The 27,911-nt window shown below is 37.3% G+C and overlaps 1 protein-coding gene across 1 annotated transcript in view; it reads right to left on the reverse strand.

Moving 5' to 3' along the window:
- Positions 1-26,346, reverse strand: part of RAD50 (RAD50 double strand break repair protein) — a 92,134-nt gene extending 65,788 nt beyond the window's left edge. Inside the window, exons 1-5 of the mRNA XM_041760747.1 lie at positions 25,887-26,346; positions 24,163-24,246; positions 7,866-8,017; positions 4,472-4,657; positions 3,910-4,114 (exon numbers count right to left, since the gene is read on the reverse strand). Coding sequence (XP_041616681.1) covers positions 3,910-4,114; positions 4,472-4,657; positions 7,866-8,017; positions 24,163-24,246; positions 25,887-26,015 — 756 coding nt within the window. The 5' untranslated portion in view covers positions 26,016-26,346. The remainder of the gene's footprint in view (positions 1-3,909; positions 4,115-4,471; positions 4,658-7,865; positions 8,018-24,162; positions 24,247-25,886) is intronic.
- Between the last annotated feature and the right edge of the window lie 1,565 nt (positions 26,347-27,911).

A 27,911-nucleotide genomic window follows, 5' to 3' on the forward strand; every position in this document is an offset into this window, starting at 1 on the left:
CACGAAGAGAGTGCTCAAATAAAATCACAAATAAAGGAAGAGAAGTAACAACCAACACCATAGAAATACAAACAATTTTAAGAGAATATTATAAAAAACTATATGCCAACAAACTGGACAACCTAGAATAAATGGATATATTCTTAGGGACATATAACCTATCAAAACTGAATGAGGAAAAAATAGAAAATTTGAACAGACTGATAACCAGCAAGCAAGTTAAAGAAGTAATCAAAAAACTCCCAACAAAACAAAACTCCAGGACCACATGACTTCACGGGTAAATTCTAGCAAACGTGTAAGGAAACATTAGCATCTATTCTTCACAAACTATTCCAAAAAATACAGAAGGAAGAAAAGCTTCCAAATTCATTCTGAAGCCAGTGTTACCCTGATACCAAAACCAGATAAAGACAGCATAAAAAAAAGAGAGAGAGCGAACTACAGGCCATTATCTCTGATGAACACAGATGCAAAAACCCTCAACAAAATATGAGCAAACTGAATCCAACAATACATTAAAAAAATCGTTCACCACAATCAAGTAGTATTTATTCCTGGGTTGCAAGATTGGTTCACTATTCATAAAATCAATCAATATGATACATCACATCAATAAGAGAAAGGAGAAGAACTATGTGATCATTGCAGCAGACGCAGAAAAAACATCTGACAAAGTATAATATCCACTCATGATAAAAACCCTCAAAAAAGTGGTTTAGAGGGAACATACTTCAACATAATAAAGACCATCTAGGAAAAACCCACAGCTAACATCATCCTCAATGGGGTAAGACTGAGAACCGGAATTTCCCCAAGGTCAGGAACAAAACCACTTTTATTCAGCATAGTACTAGAAGTCCTAGCCACAGCAATCAGACAACAAAAAGAGACGAAAGGCAACCAAATTGGTAAGGAAGAAGTAAAACTTTCACTATTTGTAGGTCATGATACTACATGCTATTAATACATAGTATACTAAACCATATATGTATAGTATACATACACTAAACTGTATATACATATAGTACATGTGAACTCTATATATCATACATTCTAAATATGTATATATACACACACACACACCTGTGTATATAGACATGTAACTGGAAAGACTACCAAAAAACTGCTAGCACTGATAAACAAATTCAGTAAAGTTGAAGGACACAGGATCAATTGTGTTTCTGCACACCAATAATGGAACAGCAGAAAACGAAATTAAGAAAACAATCCCATTTACAATTGCATCAACAACAGTAAGACACCTAGGAGTAAAGCTAACCAAAGAAGTGAAAGGCTCGTACTTTGAAAACCATAGGATCCTGATGAAAGAAACTGAAAATGACACAAAGTGGGAAGACATTCCATGCTCATGGATTGGAAGAACAAATAGTGTTGAAATGTCTATACTACCAAAAGCAATCTACAGATTTAATGCTATCAAAATACCAACAGCATTTTACACAGAACTAGAATAAACAATTCAAAAATTTGTAAGGAACCACAAAAGACCCTGAATAGCCACAGCAATCTTGAAAAAGAAAGCAAAACTGGAAACATCCAATTCTAGATTTCAAGTTATAGTACAAAGCTGTAGTGATCAAAACAGTATGGTATTGGCATAAAAAGAGACACATCAATCAATAGAGCAGAAAATCCAGAAATAAACCCACAATAATATGGCCAATTAATTTTCAAAAAAGCAGGAAAGAATATCCAAGGGAAAAAAAGACTGTTCAACAAATGTCAGGAAAAATGGTCAGCTACATGTAAAAGAATGAAACTGGACTACTTTCTTACACCATACACAAAAATAAAACAAATTAAAGACCTAAATGTGAGACCTCAAACCATAAAAATCCTAGGAGAGTGTAAGAAATAATTCCTCTGACATAGGCCATAGCAACTTTTTTGACAGGTCCCCTCAGGGAAGGGAAACAAAAGCAAAAATAGACTACTGGGACTACATCGAAATAAAAAGCTTCTGCACAGTGAAGGAAGCCATCAAAGTAATGTTAACTTACAGAATGGAAGAAGATATTTGCAAATCACATATCTGATAAAAGGGTGAGTATCCAACAAAACATACGAAGAGCTGATACAACTCAACACCCAAAAAACAAATAATCCACTTAAAAAATGGACATAAGACATGAACAGACGTTAGACATTTCTCCAAAGAAGACATCCAGACACGTGAAAAGATGCTCAACATCACTGCTCATCAGGGAAATGCAAATCAAAACTACAATGAGATATCATCTCATGTCTCCCAAGGTGCTGCTGAGGATGCGGAGAAAAAAGAACTCTTGAACACTACTGGTAGGAATGCAAACTGGTGCAGCCACTCTGGAAAACAGTATGGAGGTTCCTCAAAAAATTAAAAACAGAACTACCCTAAGATCTAGCAACTGCACTACTGGGCATTACCCAAAGAACACAGGAACACTGATTCAAAGGGATACATGCACCCCTATGTTTGTAGCAGCATTATTTACAACAACCAAAATATGGAAGCAGCCCAAGTGTCCATCAACCGATGAATGGTTAAAGATGTGATGTATAAAACAGTGGAATATTAAATAGCCAAAAAAACTGATGAAATCTTTCTATTTGCAACAATATGGATGGAACTAGAAAGTATAATGCTAAGTGAAATAAATTAGAGAAATTAGAGAAAGACTGATTTGATTTCACTCATGTGGAGTTTAAGAAACAAAACAAATGAGCAAAAGCAAAAAAAAAAAAAGGAAAAAGACATAAACTTCTAGAAACAAACTCTTAACTATGAAGAATTAATGGTTATCAGAGTGTACGTGGGTGAGAGGATGGGTGAAATAGATGATGGGGATTAAGGAATACTTTTGTCATGATGAGAACCAGATGATTACAATAAAAACCTTTTAAAATAGACAAAAAATCTTTAAAAATCTATACCAGTATTTGGAGACGTGTTTAAAAAGCCAGATCAGTAACCTTTAAATGGTTTTTTTTTTTTTTTTTTTTTTTTTTTTAAATTATGATAGTCACAGAGAGAGAGGCAGAGACATAGGCAGAGGGAGAAGCAGGCTCCATGCACCGGGAGCCTGATGTGGGATTCGATCCTGGATCTCCAGGATCGCGCCCTGGGCCAAAGGCAGGCGCCAAACCACTGCACCACCCAGGGATCCCCTTTAAATGGTTTTTTAAAAAATCTTGTAGTTCTTGTACCTGTAGTAGTTCTTGTACCTGTAGCCCTAAGCACCATATACCATGTATATCCTTCACACACAGTAAATACTCAATAAATGTTTAGGAAATAAGCATTTTTATTTATGGTCTTTATAGCCTTTCTTATAAACCACAGAAGTTTAGGAAGCTGAACTCATATGCAAATATTATCAACATGTTATGCATCAATTCCAAATTCTGTACACAATGTCAAGAACATCCTGAAAATTACAAAAATTCCCTGGAAAGATGTGTCAATTAAAAAAAAAATCTCCTTAAGAATATAGAAATATGGAAGGGGAGGTGGGTGGGGGGATGGGGTGACTGGGTGATAAGCACTGGGTGATATGCTACATGGTGGCAAACTGAACTCCAATAAAAAAAAAAAAGAAAGAAAATGTGTAAAGTGGGGTCATTATTCAATTACTAAACATCTACATTAGTAACTTAGTATGATGGTACCAATCCTTCTACTCTCAAATCCAAGCTCTTTGGGCAATTCTAACACTAACCATCTATTACACACCTAAGATATTAACCATAACATTATATAGTGTCTGATAATTTTTTCAAGAAATATATATATTAAAATTTATATAAAGTGCTTTAGGGGTGCTACCACGATAAAAGGTTACTTTCTTTTTTTTTTCTTTCTTTTTTTTTTTTTTTACTTTCTTATTATATAAGAAATCAAATTACCTTCAATGGATCAAGTTCGTTCTCATAGGATTTGACAATTTCCTTTGATGATGTTAACTGGGCTTCCTTACTAGTAATCTGATCACGTATCTCACAAGCTTTTTCCTTATTTTGCTTCAAATATTTTAATTCTGTTTGACATTCTTTTACTTTCTGACCTTGTGTCTGACGTACCTGCCGAAGTGTTTCCAAGGCTTTAATGTACCTTTGGAGATATTAAATAAAAATCAAACTTCTGTCCAAGGCAATTACAGTAGATTCAAATGATGGAATATTACATAGTTGTTAAGATAACATTTACAAAGAGTTATTAGTAACTTACAAAATGCTTATGATATAATGGTAAATGAAAAAGTTATATATAAATTATTAGCCAGATCAAGAGAGATGTGCAGAAAGTAAACAGAAAGGAAATAGGCCCACTGGTTACTACTGGATGACAGATAATAACTGATGACATTTTACTTTTAAAACTTTTTCTCTTTTAAAAAAAGAAGCATCCAAATTATAATCATTGCTCAATATTTTAATGGGTTATAAAGTCTCACTAAAGGTTACAAACCTTGTTGCTGAAAAAATCTCATCAAATTTTTGCTTCAGGGCCTTTCCCTCACTTAAAGGCCAATTAGAGTCTTCTTGGTGACAAAAAATGACATTATTTAGCACAGACTTGGAAACACCAAGAGAACTTATCATCTCTCGGTCAATTTCTGCACACTTAGAGCTGAGACTGACCTTCTCACCATGCCTACAGAAAACAAAAATTGAGAATTTATGTAAAATAAAAGAACCCCTCCATTTGTATTTATTTAACTGTTTAATCAATCCTTTATGCTGTACTTGTTTTAAAAAAAAAAGAAGAAGAAAAAATAAAAGTCCCCTCATTTATCCCATTACAATAGATTGCTCAGGGTAAAAAGTTTAACTCTTAAATGATTCAGCAGTTCAATTATGAAAAGGAAGTAAAACAGGGCAGGACAGGAAAAGATGCCAGAAATTGATTTTTTACATGCCTGTACTTTTAAATATGATAATTTAAAATATTTATAGATGGTAAACAGAGGAAACTACCTTACATCTCCAGAACTTGAAAATAAGAAAAATAAGAGGCTTAAAAGAATAAAAGAAAACATGATGGTCCATAGTAGACAGGCAATGGTGCCAATAATAACATGTGAAGACTATGTTGTTTAGATAAGGACTGTTCAGTAACAGACACGCTGTGAAAAGAGAACAAAGACAAACTTTAGTGATACTCACCTAAGCAAATCCAAGGAGGATTCTTAATCAGTAGACCTCAACTTCTAAGGTGACAGAGACAAATAAATCCAACAGAGAAGTGTCTTTAGGGTCTTTTATTTTTTTTTCTTTAGGGTCTTTTAAAAGATGAGCTCCCTACATCATTATACCTAGGGCCAGGAGCTTCCATGCCCTTCAATTCCAAGAGATCTCTCAATATCTTTCATCAGAAGGACAAATTCAACATTTTCTTTCCTATCTTCTGTTCAGTATCTGTTAATAACTAGGAGGGCAGAAGCAGTGTCTGTGTTTATTGTCATTTATATATTCCAATATGTATTTTGAAAATACTACACCAAATACACTGAGAATGTTTTATCGGGGGATTGAATGGACACAGATCAGGAGGTTATCTGGGTAGCCCGATGGGTCAGCAGTTTAGCACCACCTTTAGCCCAGGGCCTGATCCTGGAGACCCGGGATCGAGTCCCACGTCAGGCTCCCTGCATGAAGCCTGCTTCTCCCTCTGCCTGTGTCTCTGCCTCTCTCTCTCTCTCCTCTCTGCGTATTCTCATGAATAAATGAATAAAATATTTTTAAAAAAGGAGATTATCACATTAGACCAGGGAAAGATGATGGTAGCTTGAAATCGAATGGACACTGCACAGATGGAAAGAAAGATTCAACAGACCTTTAGGTTAAATTCATAGGACCTGGTAATGAACTGAATATAGAGGGCAAAGAAGTGTCAAGATAGAGGTTATTGGTTTGTTGTCACTGTATGGACAGGGGTGCCATTGGCTATGATGAAGAGCACTGTAAGAATATCAGGCTGTGGGAGGTTTTTTAGAAGGCATCAAGGAGAAAGACTTGGTTTTTAACATGTTGAAACTGAGGTGTCTTTGAAAGAACTGGTAAAACATGAGAAAGACAGTTGCATACATGGGTCTAAAAACAAACGTCTGGAGACCTAAATCTCTGGGTCGCCTATAAATACACAGTAATTTGAGTAATGGATATGAATGAGATTAACTAGGAAGAAAATATAGAGCAAAAATAGGAGAGGATCTAGGACAGCCTGGTGAACTCCTACCTTTATTGGCTGAGTAGGATGTGGCCATGAAGAAGATAAAGAGAAAACAGTGTCACATCATGGAAGTCTATTAAAGACTTTCAAGAAGTTATTAACAGCTACCATTTACTGAATTAGAGTGCACAGAACAATGGCCCTTCAGAGATATTTATGTTCTAATCCCTGGAATTTGTGAACTTCTTGGGTTACATGGCAGAATAATGATACAGATGGAGTTAAGGTGCTTATCATCAGGACCCTAAATAGATGGATCACCCTGAATTATCTTGGTGGGCCAAGACAATCACAAGGGTCCTGAAAGGGGAGAGGGAGGCAGAAGAAAAGGTCAGAGTGATGGGAACTCTGCCCACTATTGCTGACTTTGAAAGATGAAGGAAGGCCATGAGCCAAGGAATCCAGTGGATAGACTGTAAAAGACAGAGCATGGAAATAGGTTTTCCCTCGACCTCCAAAAAGGAACACAGCCCTCCTAACATCTTGATTTTAAGCCGATGAGACCCAATTTGGACTCATAAATTACAGAACTGTAAGATAATAAAGGTGTATTGTTTTAAACCACCAAATTTGTAATTTATTTGCAGATGGGAAACTAACACATAAGCTCCTATTACCTATTAAACATTTTATATGTATTAGCTCAAACCTTAAAACATCTTTCTAAAATATATACAGTAATAATGAATCCCTCTTTTATAAGTGAAACAAACACAGGCTTCTATGTGATCTGTTTTGTAAAGCAATAGCATTATCCTAATTAACACTGAGGGTACCTGTGACCTTAGTTGGAGCTGTTTCAGTAGAGGAATGGGGCTGGAGGAGTAAGGAGGAAGAAAAGAAATGGAGACAGTGAGTATCAACAACTCTTCCTGAGAAGACTGGCTGTAAAGGGGAAGAAGAGACAGTAACTGGAGTGGAATGAAATCCCAGGAGTGTGGGAGAGATCTGAGTGTGTTTAAATGCCATCAAAACAAATCTGCTGGAGAAGCCATTAGCTAATATATTGCCTCTAGCATATAACAGGTGCTAAATGTTATTAATGAAAGGAATTATTTCAGTAGTTGGACAAATAAATAAACAAGTAAAAGGAAGTGGTAAGGTGACAGTTAAGTAATTTGCTCAACAAGGATAAAGCCTTGAAGCCAGGGGAGGCTAATTCCAAAATCCAAACCCATTACAAGATAATACCTGCCTCTAACAAAGAGTTGAAAGAGATAGATGATCTCTTTCTTGTTATGCTTCTCATCTCACGTACTCCTAATACTACCATTTTTCTATTCAATCTATACTTGAGTGATTGTGCACCTTTAATTGAGCAACTGTTCATAAATTACTCAAAGGAATGTAGCATTACCACTAAATCATTTATGGGATCATTCTGTTTAACTGATAAGTAGACAGAATAACAAATGTTCATAGTGGATGAAGCCCTATGTGTGTAGGGGCAGAGAGTACTCAGGAACTCTACTTTCTGCTCAGTTTTGCTGAGAACCTAAAATTGCTCTAAAAAATAAAGTCTTTAAAAAAATTAATATGCCCCCCAAAATAATAGAGAAAAACCCATTAGGTTCCTTGAACCTAAAAGACTGAAAATGAACAGATATTCAAATATAAAATAAACACCTACTTTGTTCTAGTAATGACTCCTTCCAGGGTTTTAAATTCCGTCTTTTTGCTTTTCTGAGTACACACCATAGCTCTCTGCACAGCTATAAGTTCTCCATTGACATCACGAAACCGCAGACGAATCTGGGCTCTAACATCTGTTTCTTGAGCAACCTTTGAAGGTAAACGGAGAAAAATTATGCTACCTTAGTATCAGAATGTTAGTTCTGAAATAAAAGGCACAAGCATTGTCCTCCAATGAGGACAAAAAAGAAAACTTAAATGTCCAAAATAAGTGACATTCTATATGCTATTCAATATAGAAGAGGGGAAGAATACTCTTTAATTGATTTACTAAAATCGTTTATTTTCTGTTATTCAGTATTAGATCAAATATGTAGATTTTTCAGATAAATAAATCTTACCTTCTTAAATATCAAAAGTGTTTTCCAAAAGATTTTTTAAAACATACACAAGCTTACAAAAAGTAAAAAAAAAAAAAGTATACAAAACTACTCTCTGAACCACTTGAGATTAAGTTGCTGATTTGATGTCCCATCAATATTTCCTAATAAAATAGGGATACTTTCAAATCTAAAAATCAGGAAATTTAGTGATGTATTACTACCATATGGTCCCCAGATTCTATTTAGGTTTTGCTGATTGTTCCAAATATGTCCTTTACAACAAAAGAATCCAGGTCAGAATAATATACTGTATTATATACTATTCAGAATTACATATTGTTGTCATGCCTCTAGTTTCTTTCAGTCCGGGACAGTTCCTCAGATTTTCCTTGACTTTTCTGATTACTTTGAAAATTACAAAACATTATTTTATGGACTATCTCCCAAAATTTGGGTTTGTCTAATATTTCCTCATGACTAGAATCAGATTATGCAACTTTGGCAGGAATATTACAGAAGTGATGTGTGTTCCTTTCATTGTATCTTGTCAAATGGGACCATGATTTCAATTTATCCCACTACTGGGATAATGGTGGTATCTGCCACACTTCTCTCATAAAAGTTTTTTTTTAATACTTTGCTATTAATAAATATTTGGAGGAGATATATATTGAGACCATATTAATATCTCATACCTCATCAAACTTTCTTCCACAACTTTTAGCACCTATTAATGTTTCTTACCTGAATGAACTATTTCTATGATAGGGATCAATTAGTTATTTTCCAGTTCCATTATTTCTCCTACATTTATTCATTAAGATTCTACTATAAGGGTTTTGTCTTTTCCCCCATTATTTACTTTCATTTAAAAAATATCACTGTAGATTCCTACATTCCACACCTGGACTCTAATTTCCAACCAGGTTGCCATAGTTAGCATCTGTGGATGCCTTCCTCCCTTGGCTTCACCAACTGGCTTTTGTATTGAATTAATTAGGAATGAAGGAAGGTGCTGAGTTTTTACCATGAACACCGAATTTTTTTTGTTTTGTTTTGAAAGATTTTTTTACAGAGAGAGAGAGAGAGCATTAGAGCAGGCACAAGTGGAAGAAGGAGCAGGAGATAGTCTTTGAGCAGATTCCCTGCTGAGCAGAGAGTCCACCGTGGGGCTAGATCTCAGGACTCATGAGATCATGACGACCTTAGCAGAAACTAAGAGTTGGATGTTCAAGTGACTGAGCCACCCAGGCATCCCACGAATTTAGATGTTTTTGTATTTATTGATGTTCATATGATTTTTCTCCTTTATCCTGTTAATGTGGCAAATTACACTGATCAGTTTTCGAATGTTAAACCTTGCATTCCTGAGATAAACTCAACTTATTCATGGTGTATTATCTCTACTTGCATACTGATGAATTTGCTAACATTTTCTATGGATTTTACATTTTTGTTCGTCAGAGGTATCTGTGGTTTGTTTTCCTTTAATGTCTGTCTGGTTTTGGTATGAGGGTAATGCTACCCTCGTAAAATGAGTTGGGACATATTTCCTCTGCCTCTCTTTTCTGAAAGACTTTGCGTAGAACTGACATTATTTCTTTCTAAAATGTTTGGTAGAATTCAGTGACATTATCAGGGTCTAAAGTTCTCATCATGAGGTTTTAACTATCAATTTCTTCAGTAGGTGTATTTTTTCTTGGGTTACCTTTAGTAGCTGGTGTCCTTAAAAGAATTTGTCCATTTCATGTAAGTTGAATTTATTGGCATAAAGTTGCTAACAACAGTGCCTTATTACCTACACAATGTCTGTATGATTTGTAGTGACATTGCCTCTTTTACTAATACGATAATTTCTTTTTTTAAAGATTTTATTAATGAGAGGCACAGAAGGGCAGAGACATATGCAGAGGGATAAGAAGGCTCCCCAAGGAGAGCCAGATGCAGGACCCAATCCCAGGACCCCAGGAACACTCCGAGCCCAAGGCAGACAGATGCTCAACCACTGAGCCACCCAGGTACCTCAATACTGGATAATTTCTGTCTTCTTTTTCTGGATCACACTGCTTAAAGGTTTATTATTAATTTTATTGGCTTTTTTTTTTTTTTAAAGAACTAGCTTCTGGTTTTATTTATTTATTTATTTATTTTTTAGCTTCTGGTTTTACTGGTTTTCTCTGTTGTCTTTGCATTCTTACTTCACTTATTTTTGCTCTTAATTTAATTCCCCCTTTTGCCTATTTTGAGTTTAATTAGTTCATCTTTTTCAAGCTTAAGATAGAAGCTCTCAGGTTTTTAATTTAGATATTTTACTGCTTAAAGGTTTATTATTAATTTTATTGGCTTTTTTTTTTTTTTTTTAAAAACTAGCTTCTGGTTTTATTTATTTATTTATTTATTTTTTTAGCTTCTGGTTTTACTGGTTTTCTCTGTTGTCTTTGCATTCTTACTTCACTTATTTTTGCTCTTAATTTAATTCCCCCTTTTGCCTATTTTGAGTTTAATTAGTTCATCTTTTTCAAGCTTAAGATAGAAGCTCTCAGGTTTTTAATTTAGATATTTTTTATAATATAAACACTTGATTCTATAAATTTCTAAGCGTTATTTAGCTACATCCCACAAATTCTTCTCTTATGCTTTTATTTAAAGTCTTTTCTAATTTCTCTTGTGCTCTTTTAATCCATGGGTTATTTAGAAGTGTGCTACTTAATTTTCAAATATTAGGGATTTTCCAGTTATTTTTGTTACTGATTTCTAGTTTAATTCTAATGTGGTGGAAACGTCTAACAAATGTCACCTAGGTTTATTTGGTTAAAAATGTTAAAATTGTCCATATCTTTACTGATATTTTGCCTCCCTTTCCTTTTCTCTACCATGAAGGGTGTTGAGATCTACAACTACAGTTGTATATTTACTTCTCCTTTTCGTTTCATAGATTTTTGTATCTTCCATATTAAAGCTTTACATTTGGGCAGCCCCTGTGGCTCAGAGGTTAAGCGCTGCTTTCAGCCCAGGGTGTGATCCTGGAGTCCCAGGATTGAGTCCCATGACAGGCTCCCTTGCATGGGGCCTGCTTCTCCCTCTGCCTGTGTCTCTGCCTCTATTTCTCTGTATCTCTCATGAATAAATAAATAAAATCTTTTTAAAAAATAAATAAATAGGGGATCCCTGGGTGGCGCAGCGGTTTGGCGCCTGCCTTTGACCCAGGGCGCGATCCTGGAGACCCGGGATCGAGTCCCACATCGGGCTCCCGGTGCATGGAGCCTGCTTCTCCCTCTGCCTGTGTCTCTGCCTCTCTCTCTCTCTCTCTCTGTGACTATCATAAATAAATAAATAAATAAAAATAAATAAATAAATAAATAAATCTTTACATTTAGAATTGTTGTATCCTCTTGATGAACTGAACCCTTCATGATCATTAAATGTCTCTTTTTACACCAGTAATGTTACGGTTTCTGAAGTATACTGTCTAATATTAATATAGCCACTTCAGTTTTCTTATTGTTGGCATATTTTAGTATTTTTTTCCAGCTGTTTACTTTTAACCTATCTGTACTTTATTTAAAAACACTGTTATTCCTTTTGCTTTATTTGGGCCTTTTTTGTTTCATCTTGCAATTTTTCATCATCATTATGTTTTCCTTTTCATCTTTCTACACATTTATAAGATTTGTAATAATGTTCTAAGGGTACCTGCTAATTCTATCATCTCTTTCATTTTTTATCTGATTCTACGACTGAATTTTCTCCTGATTATGGGTTCCCTCTGTCTCTCTGCATGGCAGGTAATTTTTTACTGTGAATTTTACATTGTTTAATAAAGAATTTTGTTTTACTCCTTTAGTGAGTATTGAACTTTGGTCAGGCATGCAGTTAAGTTTTTTGAGGTTTCTTTCGAACTTTTGTTTTTCAAGATTATAAAGGGGGATCTAGAGCACTCTTTACTCTGAGACTAATTTAGTATCATTTCCCCTTAACCTCAAAAAACTCCTTTAACATTTCTTGTGGTACAAGTGTGCTGATGACACATAACTGTCATTTCTTAAAAAAAAAAAATCTGAAAATGTACTCCATTTCCTCTTTAATTCTTGAAGGATATTTCTGCTGGATATAGGATTTTAAACTGAATGTTATTCTCCAGCACTTTGAAGATATCACCTATCTTCCGGCTTTATAAAATCTGAAAATGGGGACACCTGGGTGACTCAGCGGTTGAGCATCTGCCTTCAGTTCAGGCATGATCCTAGGGTCCAGGATCAAGTCCCACATCGGGCTCCCTGCAAGCAGCAGCCTGCTTCTCCCTCTGCCTATGTCCCCGCCTCTCTGTCCTCTTGTGAATAAATAAAACCTTAAAAAATATATGAAAATATACTCCATTTCCTCTTTAATATTTATTTATTTATTTATTTATTTTTTTTTTTTTTTTAAAGCATGGGGATAGGACCCATGGGGAGAAAGCTGCACTGAGGTCACAAGGAGTGGCGGATTATTTATTTTTTTTTAAACATTTTTTTTTTTTCTTTAATCTTTATCCATCCATGATAGTCACAGAGAGAGAGAGAGGCAGAGACACAGGCAGAGGGAGAAGCAGGCTCCATGCACCGGGAGCCCGACGTGGGACCCGATCCCGGGTCTCCAGGATCGCGCCCCGGGCCAAAGGCAGGCGCCAAACCGCTGCGCCACCCAGGGATCCCCCTCTTTAATATTTATTTATTTATTTATTTATTTATTTTTAATATTTAAATGCTATTGCTGCTGGATATAGAATTTTATTTTATTTTATTTTTTTTTAATTTTTTTTAAATTTTTATTTATTTATGATAGTCACAGAGAGAGAGAGAGAGAGGCAGAGATACAGGCAGAGGGAGAAGCAGGCTCCATGCACCGGGAGCCTTACGTGGGATTCGATCCCGGGTCTCCAGGATCGCGCCCTGGGCCAAAGGCAGGCGCCAAACCGCTGCGCCACCCAGGGATCCCTGGATATAGAATTTTATTTTATTTTATTTTTTTTTATTTTTTTTTTTTTTGGATATAGAATTTTAAACTGAATTTTATTCTCCAGCACTTTGAAGTTATCACTTAACTCTGGCCTGGATGGTTTTTGATGAGAAGTCTGTCATCATTATTTTTCTCCTCTGCATAATGTTTTACTTTATCCTCAGTCTGCTAAAATTTTCTTTTTATCTTTGGTTTTCAGCAGTTTGAATATAATATATAATGTAAGTATGTTTATGCTATCTTATGTGTCAAACTCCTTGGGTCATTTTTACTATTATTTCTCTACTGATAGTTCTCCATACACATAACCACCTTTCCCTTTAAACTGATGAATTTATGTATCTTTGTCTGCTAATCCCAAAAGCTGTCACCTCCAGATCTGTTTCTATGTATAGTTTTCTTTCTAGTTATGGATCACATTTGCTTCTTCATATATCCACTAATTTCTTTTTTATTACATCTTAGACTCTTAGGCCCTGTAGATGCTACACTTAAGAGTTTGGACTGTGTCAACTTCCTTTAAAAAGAGTTGGGTTTTGTTTTAGCAGGCAGTTAATTTATCAGAAACGCATCTTGATTCTGTCAAAGTTTATTTTAGGATTTGTTTGGATGGCCCTTCTGAGGTCTCAGAAGAATGCTAGGGGGGTTCCACAAGACCTCCCTACTCTAGCATATCAGAACTCAAATGCCACCCAGCAGTGAGTAACCTCTAGATTATCCATTCAGCTCACAATCCCACTCCTCTACCCTAGTAGTTGTTCTCTGCAAGCCCTCACTAAATCCTGTCCTGGACATATGTAGCTTAGAATCTGGTCAAAGATTCAACAGTCCCTTACACAGATTTATGGTACCCATTTCTGTAAAGCAACCCTACTCCTATATCTTTCCCACAATTTACAGCCACCTCAGCAAACCCACACTTCTACCTTTGTTTCATCTACCTAGTTTTTCTCTTTGGGGTTCTAATCCCACATGTAGAAAGCTAGAGTGAACGTACAGTCACATCATGTATTTCTCTTTTCTGAAGATCACAGCCCTGCAGCATCTGTTGTCCAATACCTAAAAACTGTTGCTTCAATTTTGTGTTCCAGTTTTACAGTTGTTTATCTTGGAAGCAAAGGCATAATACTTATTATTCTACTGTAACCAAAGACAAGTCCTGAATCTTGCTTTTTTTGTTTGAATCACAGACTACCTTTTGCTGGCCTTTTAATAAGTTTTTGGCCTAAGTCTAACTTTGATATTAATTCATCAAATCATTCAAAAAGTGACTAGGCTCAAATTTATTAAGCACTTGTAGTTTCTGTGTGCTGTTTTGGTTTAAAATGAAGGACATTTTTTCCTTTGAAGTATGGAAAACAGGTAAAAGAGAAGAGTAGAAAAAGGTGTGTTAAACATCGTCTTAAGAGACAAACAGAATGCTCTGGGAACACAAAGTAGGGAACTCTCCTAATCTACCTGGGAGAGTTCTGGGAAGATTTTCTAAAGGAAGTGAATGTTTTAAACTGACAGATGGGCAGGAGTTAGACAGATGAAAAGATCTGAATAACTGAATAGTTTAAGTAATTTCAGAAAAGTATGGTGTAGAAGTAGGGGAAGGAGGAATAAAGACAGAAAACGGCTCCAGTAATTAAGAGCCGTCTGAAACATTTGTTAAGGGCTTTGTACTTAAGGCAAACAGAAAGTCACTGAGAGGTTTAATCCAGGGGAAACACATGTAGTAGATATGCATCTTAGACAAATTACTCTGCCTTCAGGATAAACAAACTGGGCGGAGGCAAGACAGCAGGTAGGGAGTAATCCAGGAGAAACAGGAAGATAGCCTGATAAGAGCTTTAGCATTAAGGATGGAGTTAAGGGGATCCCTGGGTGGCGCAGCGGTTTGGCGCCTGCCTTTGGCCCAGGGCGTGATCCTGCAGACCCGGGATCGAATCCCACGTCGGGCTCCCGGTGCATGGAGCCTGCTTCTTCCTCCGCCTGTGTCTCTGCCTCTCTCTCTCTCTCTGTGACTATCATAAATAAATAAAAAAAAAAAAATTTAAAAAAAAAAAATTAAAGGATGGAGTTAAGGAGGGAAAGTTGAGGACTGGCTGCCCAGAAGTTGCAGGATTCAAAATTAATAAACAGAAATCCACTACATTTCTATACATTAATAACAAAATAGTGAAAAGAAAAATTAGGAAAACAATCCCTTTTACAATCACACCAAAAAGAATACCCAGGAATAAATTTAACCAAGGTGAAAGATCTATACTCTTAAAACTGTAAGATAATGATGAAAGAAATTGAAGATGATACAAACAAATGGGAAAATATGCCATGTTCATGGATTGGAATAATGTTAAAATGCCCATACTATCCAAAACAATCTAAAGATTCAATGCAATCCCATCAAAATACCAACATCATTTTTCACAGAACAAGAACAAGTAATCCTAAAATTTGTATAGAACCACACACAGAAGACCCTGAAAAGCAAAAGCAATCTTGGAAAGAACAAAGCTGGAGGGATCACAATCCAGAATTTCAAGAAATACTAAAAAGCTGCAGTAAAAATAAATAAATAAATAAATAAATAAATAAATAAATAAATAAATAAATAAATAAATAAATAAAATAAAATAAAAAGCTGCAGTAATCAAACAGGATGGTACTGGCATAAAAAGACACACAGATCAACAGAATAAAGAACCCAGAAATAAACCCATGTTTATATGGTCAATTAGTCTACAACAAAGGAGACAAGAATATACAATATGGAAAATACAGTTTCATCAATTAATGGTGCTGGGAAAACTGGACCATTTCATTTGCTATGACACTGGACCACCTTTTTACCATATTCAAAAGTAAACTCAAAAAACACTAAAGACCTAAAGGTGAGACGTGAAGCCATAAAACTCCTAAAAGAAAACATAGTGGACATCAGCCCTAGTAACATATTTATGAATATATCTCCTCAGGCAAGGGAAAGAAAAGCCAAAATAAATTAATGGGATTATATCAAAATAAAAAACTTCTGTAAAGGCAAGTAAACCATCAAAAAAACAAAAACAAAAAAGCAAGCTACTGAATGGGAGAAAATACTTCCAAATGATTTATCTGATAAGAGGTTAGTATTCAAAATATATCAAGAACTCATACAACTCAACACCAAAAAAACCCAAATAATTGGATTAAAAATAGGCAGAGGAACTAAAGAGAGATATTTTCCCAAAGACATACAGATGGCCAAAAGACACATGAAAAAATGCTCGGCATTACTCATCATTAGGGAAATGCAAATCAAAATCACAATAAGCTATCACTTCACTCCAGTCCGAAGGCTAGTATCAAAAAGACAAGAAATGATGTGTTGGTGAGGATATGGAGAAAAACGAACCCTTGTGTACTGTTGGTAGAAATGTAAACTGTGCAATCATTGTGGAAAATGGTACGGAGGTTCCTTAAATACAAAACAATAGGAATACTAGGGATGCCTGCGTGGCTCAGCAGTTGAGCATCTGCCTTTGGCTTAGGGCGTGACTCTGGAGTCCCACATCGGGTTTCCAGCATGGAGCCTGCATCTCCCTCTGCCTGTTTCTGCCTCTCTCTCTCTCTGTGTCTCTCATGAGTAAATAAATAAAATCTTAAAAAAAAAAAATACTGTATGATCTAGTAATTTCACTAAGGGGTATTTATCCCCCCAAAATGAAAACATAATTTGAAAAGACAATAATGCTAGCCTTGTTTATTGCAACATTATTTACAAGAGCCAAGAGATGAAAGCAACCAAAGTGTGCATCTATAGACGAATGGATAAAGGTGTAGTATATACATAATGGAATATTACTCAACCATAAAAAAAGAATGAGATCTCGCCATCTGCAATAACACGGATGGATCTAAAGAATATTAGATGTGAAATAAGTCAGAGAAAGACAATTATTGTATGATTTCACTTGGAATCTAAAAAACAAAACAAATAAAAAATCAGAAACAGACATAAATATTGGGAACTGGTAGTTGCCAGATGGGAGGCAGGTAGGGGAATGGGTGAAATAGATCAAGAGGATTAAGAGGTACAAATGTCCATTTATAAGTCACAGAGATGAAAAATACACCATAGAGAATAAGGTCAATAATACTGCAATAACATTTTAGTATGAAGACAGATGTTAACTAGAGTTATAGTGGTGAGCACTGTGCAATGTATAGAACTGTTGAAATTACTATGTTGTTCATCTGAAACTAATAGAACACTGTGTGTCAAATATACCTAAACATAAAACTTAAAAAAAAAAAAAAAAGGAGAAAAAAGAGCTGCCTCTTAGGATATAAATATCTCAGTGAGGAAATGGCCAGATGTTGATATTCAGACATGGGGCTTGATGCTATCATTTAGCTCAAGGAAAGTAGTTGCTAAGGTCTCAATCTACAGTAGTTAAAGGAATTATGCATCTATGTACTAGAAAATGAGTTAATTAGTTTACAACATGCCCTACCAGCAGGCCAAATAAACACTCATTCTCCATGGCACCTACCTTTCTAGGACTTAGCTATCTAGCAAGTATCAAATTATTAAGTAGAACTGAAGCAAAAGGTATCTTGTAACATTTTAATCACAGTATTGTTGGCAAGCATACTGAGGTAGAGTCTCTTCAAAAGGAGCAATTTAGATTTTTTTTTTAAGGCAAAAAAATAAATACTACACTTTAGAACAATTTCTGTCCAAAAGAATAAAACAATAAAATATTTTAACCCCTTCCCTTTCTAGTTGGAAAATCATTAAATGGGGTAGAGGAAAGTATGTGTTCATGCTGGTTGAAGGTGCGGGGACATGGCAACTCAGCCTAGAGCAGGATAACTGTGTGGGCTTGAGAAGGGTGTCCACAGGGGGAGACAGCCTGCCTAAGGGTTTCAACAGTCCACGGGCGTCAGAGTTCAAACAGGGTGACAAGGGCATCCATGAGTAGGGAAAAGCCAGCTCACAAGGAAGACATAATGTGGAAATTCAGAGCCTGACAATGTTTAGGAGGGAATCCATGAGAGGGAAAGTTTGCTAGGGTAATTCTAATCCAGATTAGAGAGGGCATCCCTACGAGAGATGATCAGAGACTGAGCAGGGTAAGATGTCCACTTGAGGGGAATGAGGAGGTGGTCTTGCATGGGAAATCACAGCAGAATGGGCAACCAAGCACATGAGGGGGCCAGCCTGAGGAGTTAGAGCCTAAGCAATGTGAGGAGGGACTTCACACAGGGTAGCATCAGTCCGGAATGGGGTGTTGGGAGCCCTACTGATAGTAATGGGAGATTCATTACAAACACGGAGATTGATCAAATAAGTAAATATATTAAGAATATAGTCAATTCCTTGCTTCTCACTGTCTTCACTGTATTTACCAGGCAATGGATTAAATTCTACTTTCCAATTTACTCAGTGCTTGATGAAATCCAACTTTCCAACTTGCTCAGTGCTTACCACTGTGCCACTGAACTAGACAAAAGAAACATAACCATGATGACTGGTCTTCTTAAAAACTTTCACCCACAAACCTCAAGTGACCCAATGACACCATCATGCAACCCTGTAACACTCCCCTCACCTTACCTATGAGCTAAAAACTACCTTATACTTTTTCCAAGCCTCTATAAACCCCTTCTCCCACACTCAATGATTTCATTTATTTTTTCCACTGAAAATATAGAAACAATCCAAAGACAACTGATTTATTCTCTTACCACCAAATATAATTATATGCTCTGTCTGCCATCCCCTTAAAATGGAAAAACAATGTATACTCCTATTTTTTTTTTTTTTTTATTCATAGAGAGAGGCAGAGACACAGGCAGAGGGAGAGGGAGACGCAGGCTCCATGCAGGGAGCCCGATGCGGGACTCGATCCTGGGTCTCCAGGATCACACCCCAGGCTGCAGGCAGCGCCAAACCGCTGCGCCACCGGGGCTGCCCCTGTATACTCCTATTAACTCCTTCAGTCAAGCAATGGATCCTATCCTTGTCTACTCAAGAATTTAACTCTGCAATTATCCCTTCTTCTGCATCCATTTTCTTCCCTCTATCCAGGGTCATTTCTACCAGTCTACAAATGGTCTATCCCATTTATAGACTTTATCCCATATTTATCCATGGCTTAAATTCTATAGTGCTTAAAAACACAAATATGGGAGCAACATGTGATAAAGAAACTGCTGCAGAAATAAGCATGTGGTTAATTTACAGTATCAACCAGAAGCAAAACAAAGCTGATGAGACAACAGAGAGTTGAGCTTTTGAGGGTTCAGGTCAATTGAGATGAGAACAAGGTAGAGAATGAATGGGAAGGACTGAGGTAGTCAAAAGTTTGAAAGAAGTAAAGGAGAAGGGGGGAAGGTAGGCAAATGGAGCAATATGGAAATCAAAGTTCCTAAGAAGAGACAAATAACTGAAGACAGTTAAGAAAGATTGGTGAGAAGTAGCTGAAAAACTCAGGTGTTTTAGACATAGTAAACAGTATGAGGTATGGGGGGAAATTAAAGAAAGGAAAAGAAAAGACAAGAGAAGCTGAATATGTAAGAGGAACTGAAATGATAAAAACATAGCAGGTTAGGAAATTGAGGGGATTTGGGCAATTCGGGTAAGGAAACTGATTCCTTCCATAACAGCAAGTGTCAGTGACTCAAGGGAGAAGCACCGATGAACAAAATAGTGTGGGTGGAAGCTCAAAACTGGGAAATCATAGTAGCTGATAAGCAGGCAGTAAGGAAAGCTAGACAACCAAGGCCAGAAGAACTAGACGGAAGACATGAGCAGACAGCTAAGAAAAATAGCTCTAGAAAGAAGCAAGCATTTGGAAGGAGGAATGGGTGATAGACTGAAATTGTCAGAGATGCTAGAGCATCAATCAACTTAGAAACATCCAGAAGAACAACAAAAATAACAAGACACAACAAAACAAGAAAAATTGCCAACAAAACTCTCCTTGATCCTGCAAACCTTTCAACTAATTCCTTCTTTCTACTCAAAGCAAACTCATAAAACAATTCCATGTTTTGCTTTCTTATCTCCTCTGGTTTTGTCAAGATGATCAATGGCCTCCAAGAGCCCAACCTTCCTGGCTTGGGCTATCAACATAATTGACCCAGCTGATGTCTCCCTTTTTGTTAACACTTCATCTTTTTGTCTTTCAAGACCCCACTCTCCCAGTTTTCCCCACTTTACCACTTATTCTTTTAGCCTCTTTTGCTGGTGCCTCTTCCTTGTCCCTATTTCTACATGCTAATGTGCTTTAGGTTAAGATCTTCCATCTCTTCTCTGTATTCACTCCTTACCTGATCCCATCAGGCTTTCAAGCTAACTACATGTAACTAACTGTATCCATCAATGATTCCTAGTTTTCTTTTTCTAGCTTGAAACTCTCCCCTGGACCTACTTCTATTTGCCTACTGGACATTTTAGATATCTAACACACATCCCAAATTTACACATTTAAACCAGAGCCACCCAAATTTCCTTTTCCAGAGTTTCTTCATTATGATAAATGTCAACACTACCCAGTTTTTCAAGTCAAAAAGGTTGGTATTATCCAGATCATTAACTCAGCTATCGGTACTATTTTTAAAATGCAACTTAAGCATTTTTCAACATTTCTACCATTACCACCTTAATCAAAAGGTGGTATCTCACCTGGATATATCTCACATGGATTATCACAAAATCTCCTTTACTAGGCCTCCCCTCTGTTGACCCTTACCACCTACAGTCTTCTCTCAGCTGCCAGACTGCTTTAAAACACACACCATACCCTTATCCTGTGTCATTTCTACCAAAAGATTCCTATTTAAATGAGAACAGAACCCTAAGGCTTGCAGAACCTAGTCCTTTCTATCTGATTTAGTTTTCTACCAGTGGTTCCCCTCGCCATTTTGTTCCTCCTTGTGATTCCTTGAACACATCAAGCATGCGCCTACTTCAGGAACTGGAATGTTAACTCCTACAGATTGTGAACAACTCATTCCATCTAGAATCAACGAATATTTAAAAGGTAACTGGCTGCTGTGTGGAAAAAGAGAACTTCAAGAATGATGGCAGAAAAACAAATTTGAAGACTATTAGAGTAACCCAAAGGAAAGAGGAAGGTAACTTGGACTGGGAAAGGTGCATTGAAGATGGAATAAAGGGGCAAATTCTAGACATATTTAGTCCAATCGATGAGCCTTACCCTAGGAGAACCACCTTATGATCATGGTATGTTCCTTGCCAGGTTAAGTATCTATGGACATATTTGAGAAGGCTAGCCAAGAACTGCTTCTGAACTGGCAACAGAGAGAGACGAAGGAATCAATCAAAGCATGACACACAGGTTTTGGCATGAGCAAATGTATGGATGGTGATACATTTATTAAATTGGGAGAGGATGGAGGCAGGACTAGACATGGAAAGGAATAGGGGAACAGGGAACCATGAGTTCTGTTACGAGCATGTTAAAGAGATACCCATTAAATATCAAAACAGTTGGATATATATATCTAGAGTTTAGGAAAGAAGTTTGAGCTAAATATACCAATCAGGAATAATCTGCACATAACCAGTAATTAAAGCCATGAGATGAATGAGATCACCCAAGAAGAGTAAGGCAAAAATAGCCTTAGCAAAGGAAAAGATTTGCTTCTGGTTAAAATATGGTTAGTGAAAAAGAAGGTATAAGATAATGGCACCATGGAACCCAAGAGCAATGTTAAAAAGGAAATAAAAAGCTATATCAAATCTTCTGAGAAGTTACTGAGAATTATAAAATGACAACTTGATCTGGCAATATGAAGACTGTCAGCAGCCTTGTAACAGCAATTTTAGTGAGAGGAAAAAGAAGAAAATCTGACCAGAGCAGGCTGGAGACAAAATGGGAAGCAATAAAGTGAAGATGATGAGTACATACAACTCTAGTGAACTGAGCTATAAATTTGAATAGAAGTAGTAGCCAGAGGATGATCTGGAGTAAAGAGAGAGTTTTTTGTTTGTAGATTTTAGCTACCAGAGCATGGTCATATGCATGATCCTATAAAGAGAGAGAAAATGTTGGGGATCCCTGGGTTGCTCAGTGGTTTAGCGCCTGCCTTTGGCCCGGGGCATGATCCTGGAGACCCAGGATCAAGTCCCACATTGAGCTCCCTGAGTGGAGCCTGCTTCTCCCTCTGCCTGTGTCTCTGCCTTTCTCTCTCTCTCTCTCTCTCTCTCTCTCTCTCATGAATAAATAAAATCTTTAAAAAAAAAGAGAGAGAGAAAATGCTAACGCAGATGCAAGAACAATAACTAAAAAGAAAAATGCTTCCATTGTCAAAAGGGATTGATTGGATCCAGCTTCCAAGAATCGGTTGACTTTTAGAGAAAACAGTAAACAGGGGATCCCTGGGTGGCTCCGCGGTTTAGCGCCTGCCTTTGGCCCAGGGCGCGATCCTGGAGTCCTCGGATCGAGTCCCGCGTCGGGCTCCCGGCATGGAGCCTGCTTCTCCCTCCTCCTGTGTCTCTGCCTCTCTCTCTATGTCTATCATGAATAAATAAATAAATCTTAAAAAAAAAAAAAAAAACAGTAAACAATTTACCCTTAATGCAAGAGAAAACATAGTACCAATACAGGTGAAGGGTATTTTGGAAGATCTGAAGATTGGAAAATGTGGAAAATGAGGTACTTTTTATCTGATTCCTCCCAATTTTTCGATAAATTACAAGGCAAGATCGTTGACTGAGGAGAAATTGCAGATTTAAGGAGAGAGGTGCGAAATAGTCACTGCAGAGAGGGCTCATTCAGTGTACTAAGTGATTTTACTATCTCAGAGAAAAGGTTATAAATACTTTAATAATTACAGTTACCTTTAGTCACATTAAAGTGGCAACACCTTAAATGAACATCAACAGAGGGTCAACTGAATAAACTATAGAATATAAACTCAGTGGATTAGTAATTAATTTTATTAAGACCAATTAAATAAAAGCATGTATATATATTAATAAATGCACAGTATGTTACTAAAAATTTGACTCACACAGTAGTATAAAGTGCTACTGGTGTTTTGAAATATTTATGTTTCAGTGTATTTATATCCACAAATGTGTTTTTATAAATATCAAAAAAAGGTCTGGGAGAAATATACAATGAACTATTAAGGGGGACTGGCAGGTAACAGAGGGAGGCAAATGAACCCAACATACATATAAAACAAGAGAAACCTATAAGCTAAAATACGTACTATAAAAAATTCTATGTCCTTTACACTTAGTAATAGTATAAACACTATAATTCAAAGATTCGTACGCAAAGATTTTAAATTATGGCACATTTTAATGGAAAACCAAAAGCAATCTAAATGTAAGAAAATTATGCAACTATTTAATATGTTCATAATATGGGGTGCCTGGGTGGCTCAGTGGTTGAGCATCTGCCTTCAGCTCAGCTCATGATCCCGGGTTCCTGAAATAGGGTTCCGCATCAGGCTCCCTGCAGAAAGCCTGATTCTCCCTCTGTGTCTCTGCCTCTCTCTGTCTCTCATGAATAAATACATAAAATCTTTTAAAAAAATGTTCATAATAGGCTACATATTTTAGATAGAAAATATTTCAGACATACAAAAAGTATAAAGAATAAAAAGCAGCACCAATATGCCAAATACTTAGGTTAAGAATTTAATTTATTCTTTAATGACATGGGACCTTATGATAATGTTAAGTGGGGAAAGAATATCAGGATACAAAATTAGGGTATGACTTTAGCTATGTAAGACTGTATGTACAGAATAAAATACATGAAAATGTTAACAGTGGTTGTCACTGGGTCCTAAGACTGTGTGGACTTTCATATCTCTTTATATTTTTTGTCAGGTTTTCTACAATAAGTCTTATCATTTTATAACCATAAAAATACTGAAGTTCACTAGCACCATTACCTTGGGATCATGAACAAATGTATTTCCTTTGGTTCCAGGAGGAAAATCGCCAGTACAAACATATTTTAGACATTCAATGATGGTCTAAAAAAATAGAAATTTATATTAGCTTTGAGAATCATAGAAGTTTATCATAAAATGTTAATTCGTTATAAACACATTAACCACAGACTATAAGAGATATGTCAGAAAGAATTTGATATTATGAAACTTGTAATATAGATATGACTAGGTGTTAAAGAATAACTGCATTGAAAAGCTAATTAAAAAGATATACTAAAATAAAAAGTTACTGTTAAAATCTTCTATTTCCAATTAAAATCCTTTAAACTAGTAACAATAGCTAATGTAAAATATGGTTACCATAGTTGATAACACCATATTATATAAATGAAATTTGCTGATGGTAAAAAAATGTAAATATTCTTCCAAAAAAAAGAAAGAGAAGAAAAAGAGGTAATAGATGTGTTAACTGGAGAGGAGGGATCCTATGTATTTCCATACATATGCCAGTATGTATGGCATATTAAGTCACCCTAATATATCCTTTAAATATCTTAAAATTTTATGTATCAATCACACTCCAATAAAGCCAAAATTTTTTAAAGTAAAATTTTAGAAAATGGCTAATAGTTACACAGGCCTTACTATGTGCCTTGTATTTTTACTCACCACCCACCTTTACATACATTAACCACTTAATTTTCACATTAGTCTTAGGTTGTAGAAAACTCTTTTAACTCCATTTTATGAGAAAACTAAAGCGCTATGCCTCTGGGTCACCCTTGCCCAATCACAGAGCCTAACAAAAGGTGAAATAGATTATATGTATTTGGAGGCAGAGTATTTATAAACACTATGCACTTAATACAATCCTATGTACACAATAAGTAACTTTTCCACACAAGCAAAAGTAGATAAAAGACTGGCATTCAATGCTCAACTCCAAACCTCTTTCTGTATGTTTTTTGCTACGTTTAGTCTTCTTTGTTATACAGACAACGCCCTGCTTTTTCTCAAGCCACCCTTAAAGAGCAGACAGCCTCTTGGCTATACTTTTCTAGTACCTGCATGCCACTCCGGGGTCCAACTCAAATTTCTAAATATTCCCTGGTCCTCAAAAAGCCAAATCAGTAAGCTGTGCTCCAATTTCCTATTCTGACTGGGTAAGAGCATCCTAACAACAGTTATACAATGTAAGTAGGCCCCACAGCATCAGTTTCACTTTAAGTCATTTATTTTCCCATTTATTATGCTTACACAGTCGGCATACTCAGAAACTCGTCTACGAAGTTCTCCTATGCCCATCGTATATTATAACTTCTTAAGAAATTCCTATAATGGGACAACTGCCAGGAAATGAATGCTATGTTTTGGGAGCAAGGAAAGTGTATTTAAAAAAAAAAAAAAATCAATGCAGACTACAACTTCGTGCAGGAATGAAAACTCGCTGTAAACCTTGTCCTCCCAACAAGCCCGGACACCCTCACGAGGCTGGGACTGGTCCCCTCCAAGGGGCGCCGAGGCCCGCGGTCCACACCGGGCCACGCCCAGGGCCCGGGGCGCCACCCGCAGGCCCACACACTTCCTGGGGCCCCAAGAGCTGAGCCATAAGGACGCCTCGCCTTTCATCCTTATTACTGTCGGGCTCCCCAGACATTTTACCCTCTAGATTTCGCAAGATGTGGCGGACAGTAAACTGAAGGCGGCTACTGAGAACTTACCGTCTTCCCCGCCCCGTTGGGTCCAACCAAAATTGTGAGGGGGCTGAAAAAAGTGATAATTTGCTTATCTTTGTCCTCTATTCCAAAACTCCGCACGCCCAAAATGCTCATCTTTTCGATCCGGGACATGTTTGCAATGGTTCTTTTCTCAACACGGGGGGACCTCGGGACCTAGAGGCGAGCCCGGAGACTTAGGGGTGAAGCCGGAGTAGGACGGGCCGGGCCGTGGGGACTTGCGAGTCTCCGAACTGGGAGGCTCCAGGGAGGAGCGAAGGTTCTGGCTGGAACGCTTCCTCCCACACCGGCTTCCTTCCCGTCTGACGGGCGAGAGAGGGGGCGGGGGCCGGGCCGGGGGTGCCCGCATAGACGCAAAACACAGACCCCCGGGACCCCGCACAAGGGAGCACTCACGGATTCCCGCCGCGGCCGGCCCGCGGGTCACGTGCGACGCCACGACAGGCGTGCATTTACGCGGCAGGCCCGGGGCACGCCGGGAAGTCCGAGGCTCGCGGTGCGCGCGCAGCTCTGGCTTCCGGGAACGGTTCGGGCCCGGAGGGTGTGCCGGTGGCCGCGCGGTGCTCAACGCTGCCGGGCAGCCTTAATGAGCGCACCTGTGAGGACGGCGAACCTTTGTGACAAACGGCGGTTATCAGAGTACGATTCTGGAACCCCTGGGATGGAAGGGAGTGCGGTGTCGGCTAATGTCAAAACTATCTTCTGACCCTGTTCGGTTTGTTTCGCTATTGTACGCATCTGACGTAGGGTGACGCCATCGCACTGATGGCTAATAGGATGCGTGCTTGTGTATTTCTTGTGCTTAAAAAAAGAATCTCAATTTTAATTTTCAATTGAGTAAATATTGACAGTTATAACTCACATCAAACCTCTTTGGGATCCTTAATAATTTTTAAGAGTGTAGGAGTTTAAGACCAAAGGTTTGAGGGACGCCTGGGTGGCTCAGCGGTTGAGCGTCTGCCTTTGGCTCAGGTCGGAATCCGGGTGCTGAGATCGAGTCCCGCATCAGGCTCCCTGCATGGAGCCTGCTTCTCCCTCTGCCGGTGTCTCTGCCTCTCTGTGTGTGTTTCTCATGAATGAATAATTTTAAAAAAATCGCAAGATCTTAGCAAATTTTTAAGTATATGATATAGTATTGTTATACACTATAGTATGGTTAACTACAGGCATTATGGTACACGATGCTTCATAATTCATCTTGCATAACTCAGTCTCTTAAAGGTGTCTCTTCTTATAGGGGTACTTAGAGGAATGGATTTCCTTCACATCGTATTTGCAAATATTTTATAGTTTTATAACAGCATTTTGCTTTTGATCTACAACAGCAGTTCTCAAACTTTTGGTCTTTTTTTTTTAAGATTTTATTTATTTATTCATGAGAGACACAGAGAGAGAGAGAGGCAGAGACACAGGCAGAGGGAGAAGCAGGCCCCCTGCCAGGAGCCCCATGCAGGACTCCATGCTGGGATGGCAGGATCAGGTCCTGAGCCAAAGGCAGAGGCTCAACCATTGAGCCCCCCAGGCGTCCCAGTTGATAAGTGTTCTTATCACAAAAAAATTAAAAATAAGGAAAGTGGGAGGAAATTTTTCAAGTAATGGATAAACCAATGGCATTGACTGTAGTGATGGTTTCACTGGTGTATATTTACCTCGGAAGTCAACAAGTTGTATGTATTACATATGTCCACCATTTTATATAGTAAAAAATGTTAAGTAAAATAAGGGGAACAAAAAAAATGACTGAATATTGCTTTTTGGAACCCAATTTACAGACGGCTATCACATGCAAGAACCTATAGAAAAAATGCAGCTATTACAAAACAGTAGTGGAAGACATAAAAATCAAAGCAAAAACTTTGGATTATTGATCCAGAAAAATGTAGAAAATGCTCTCCACTTAAAATCACAGTCATCTGCAGGACTTAATACATAAACTAAAAAATTCAAGTCAAAGGATGCAAGTGAGGAAAGCCGGTGAGTACTCTCTTGATGTACCAAGAAAGAAACAAG

This window comes from Vulpes lagopus, chromosome 7 (assembly GCF_018345385.1).
Source record: "Vulpes lagopus strain Blue_001 chromosome 7, ASM1834538v1, whole genome shotgun sequence".
Classification (NCBI taxonomy): Eukaryota; Metazoa; Chordata; class Mammalia; order Carnivora; family Canidae; genus Vulpes; species Vulpes lagopus.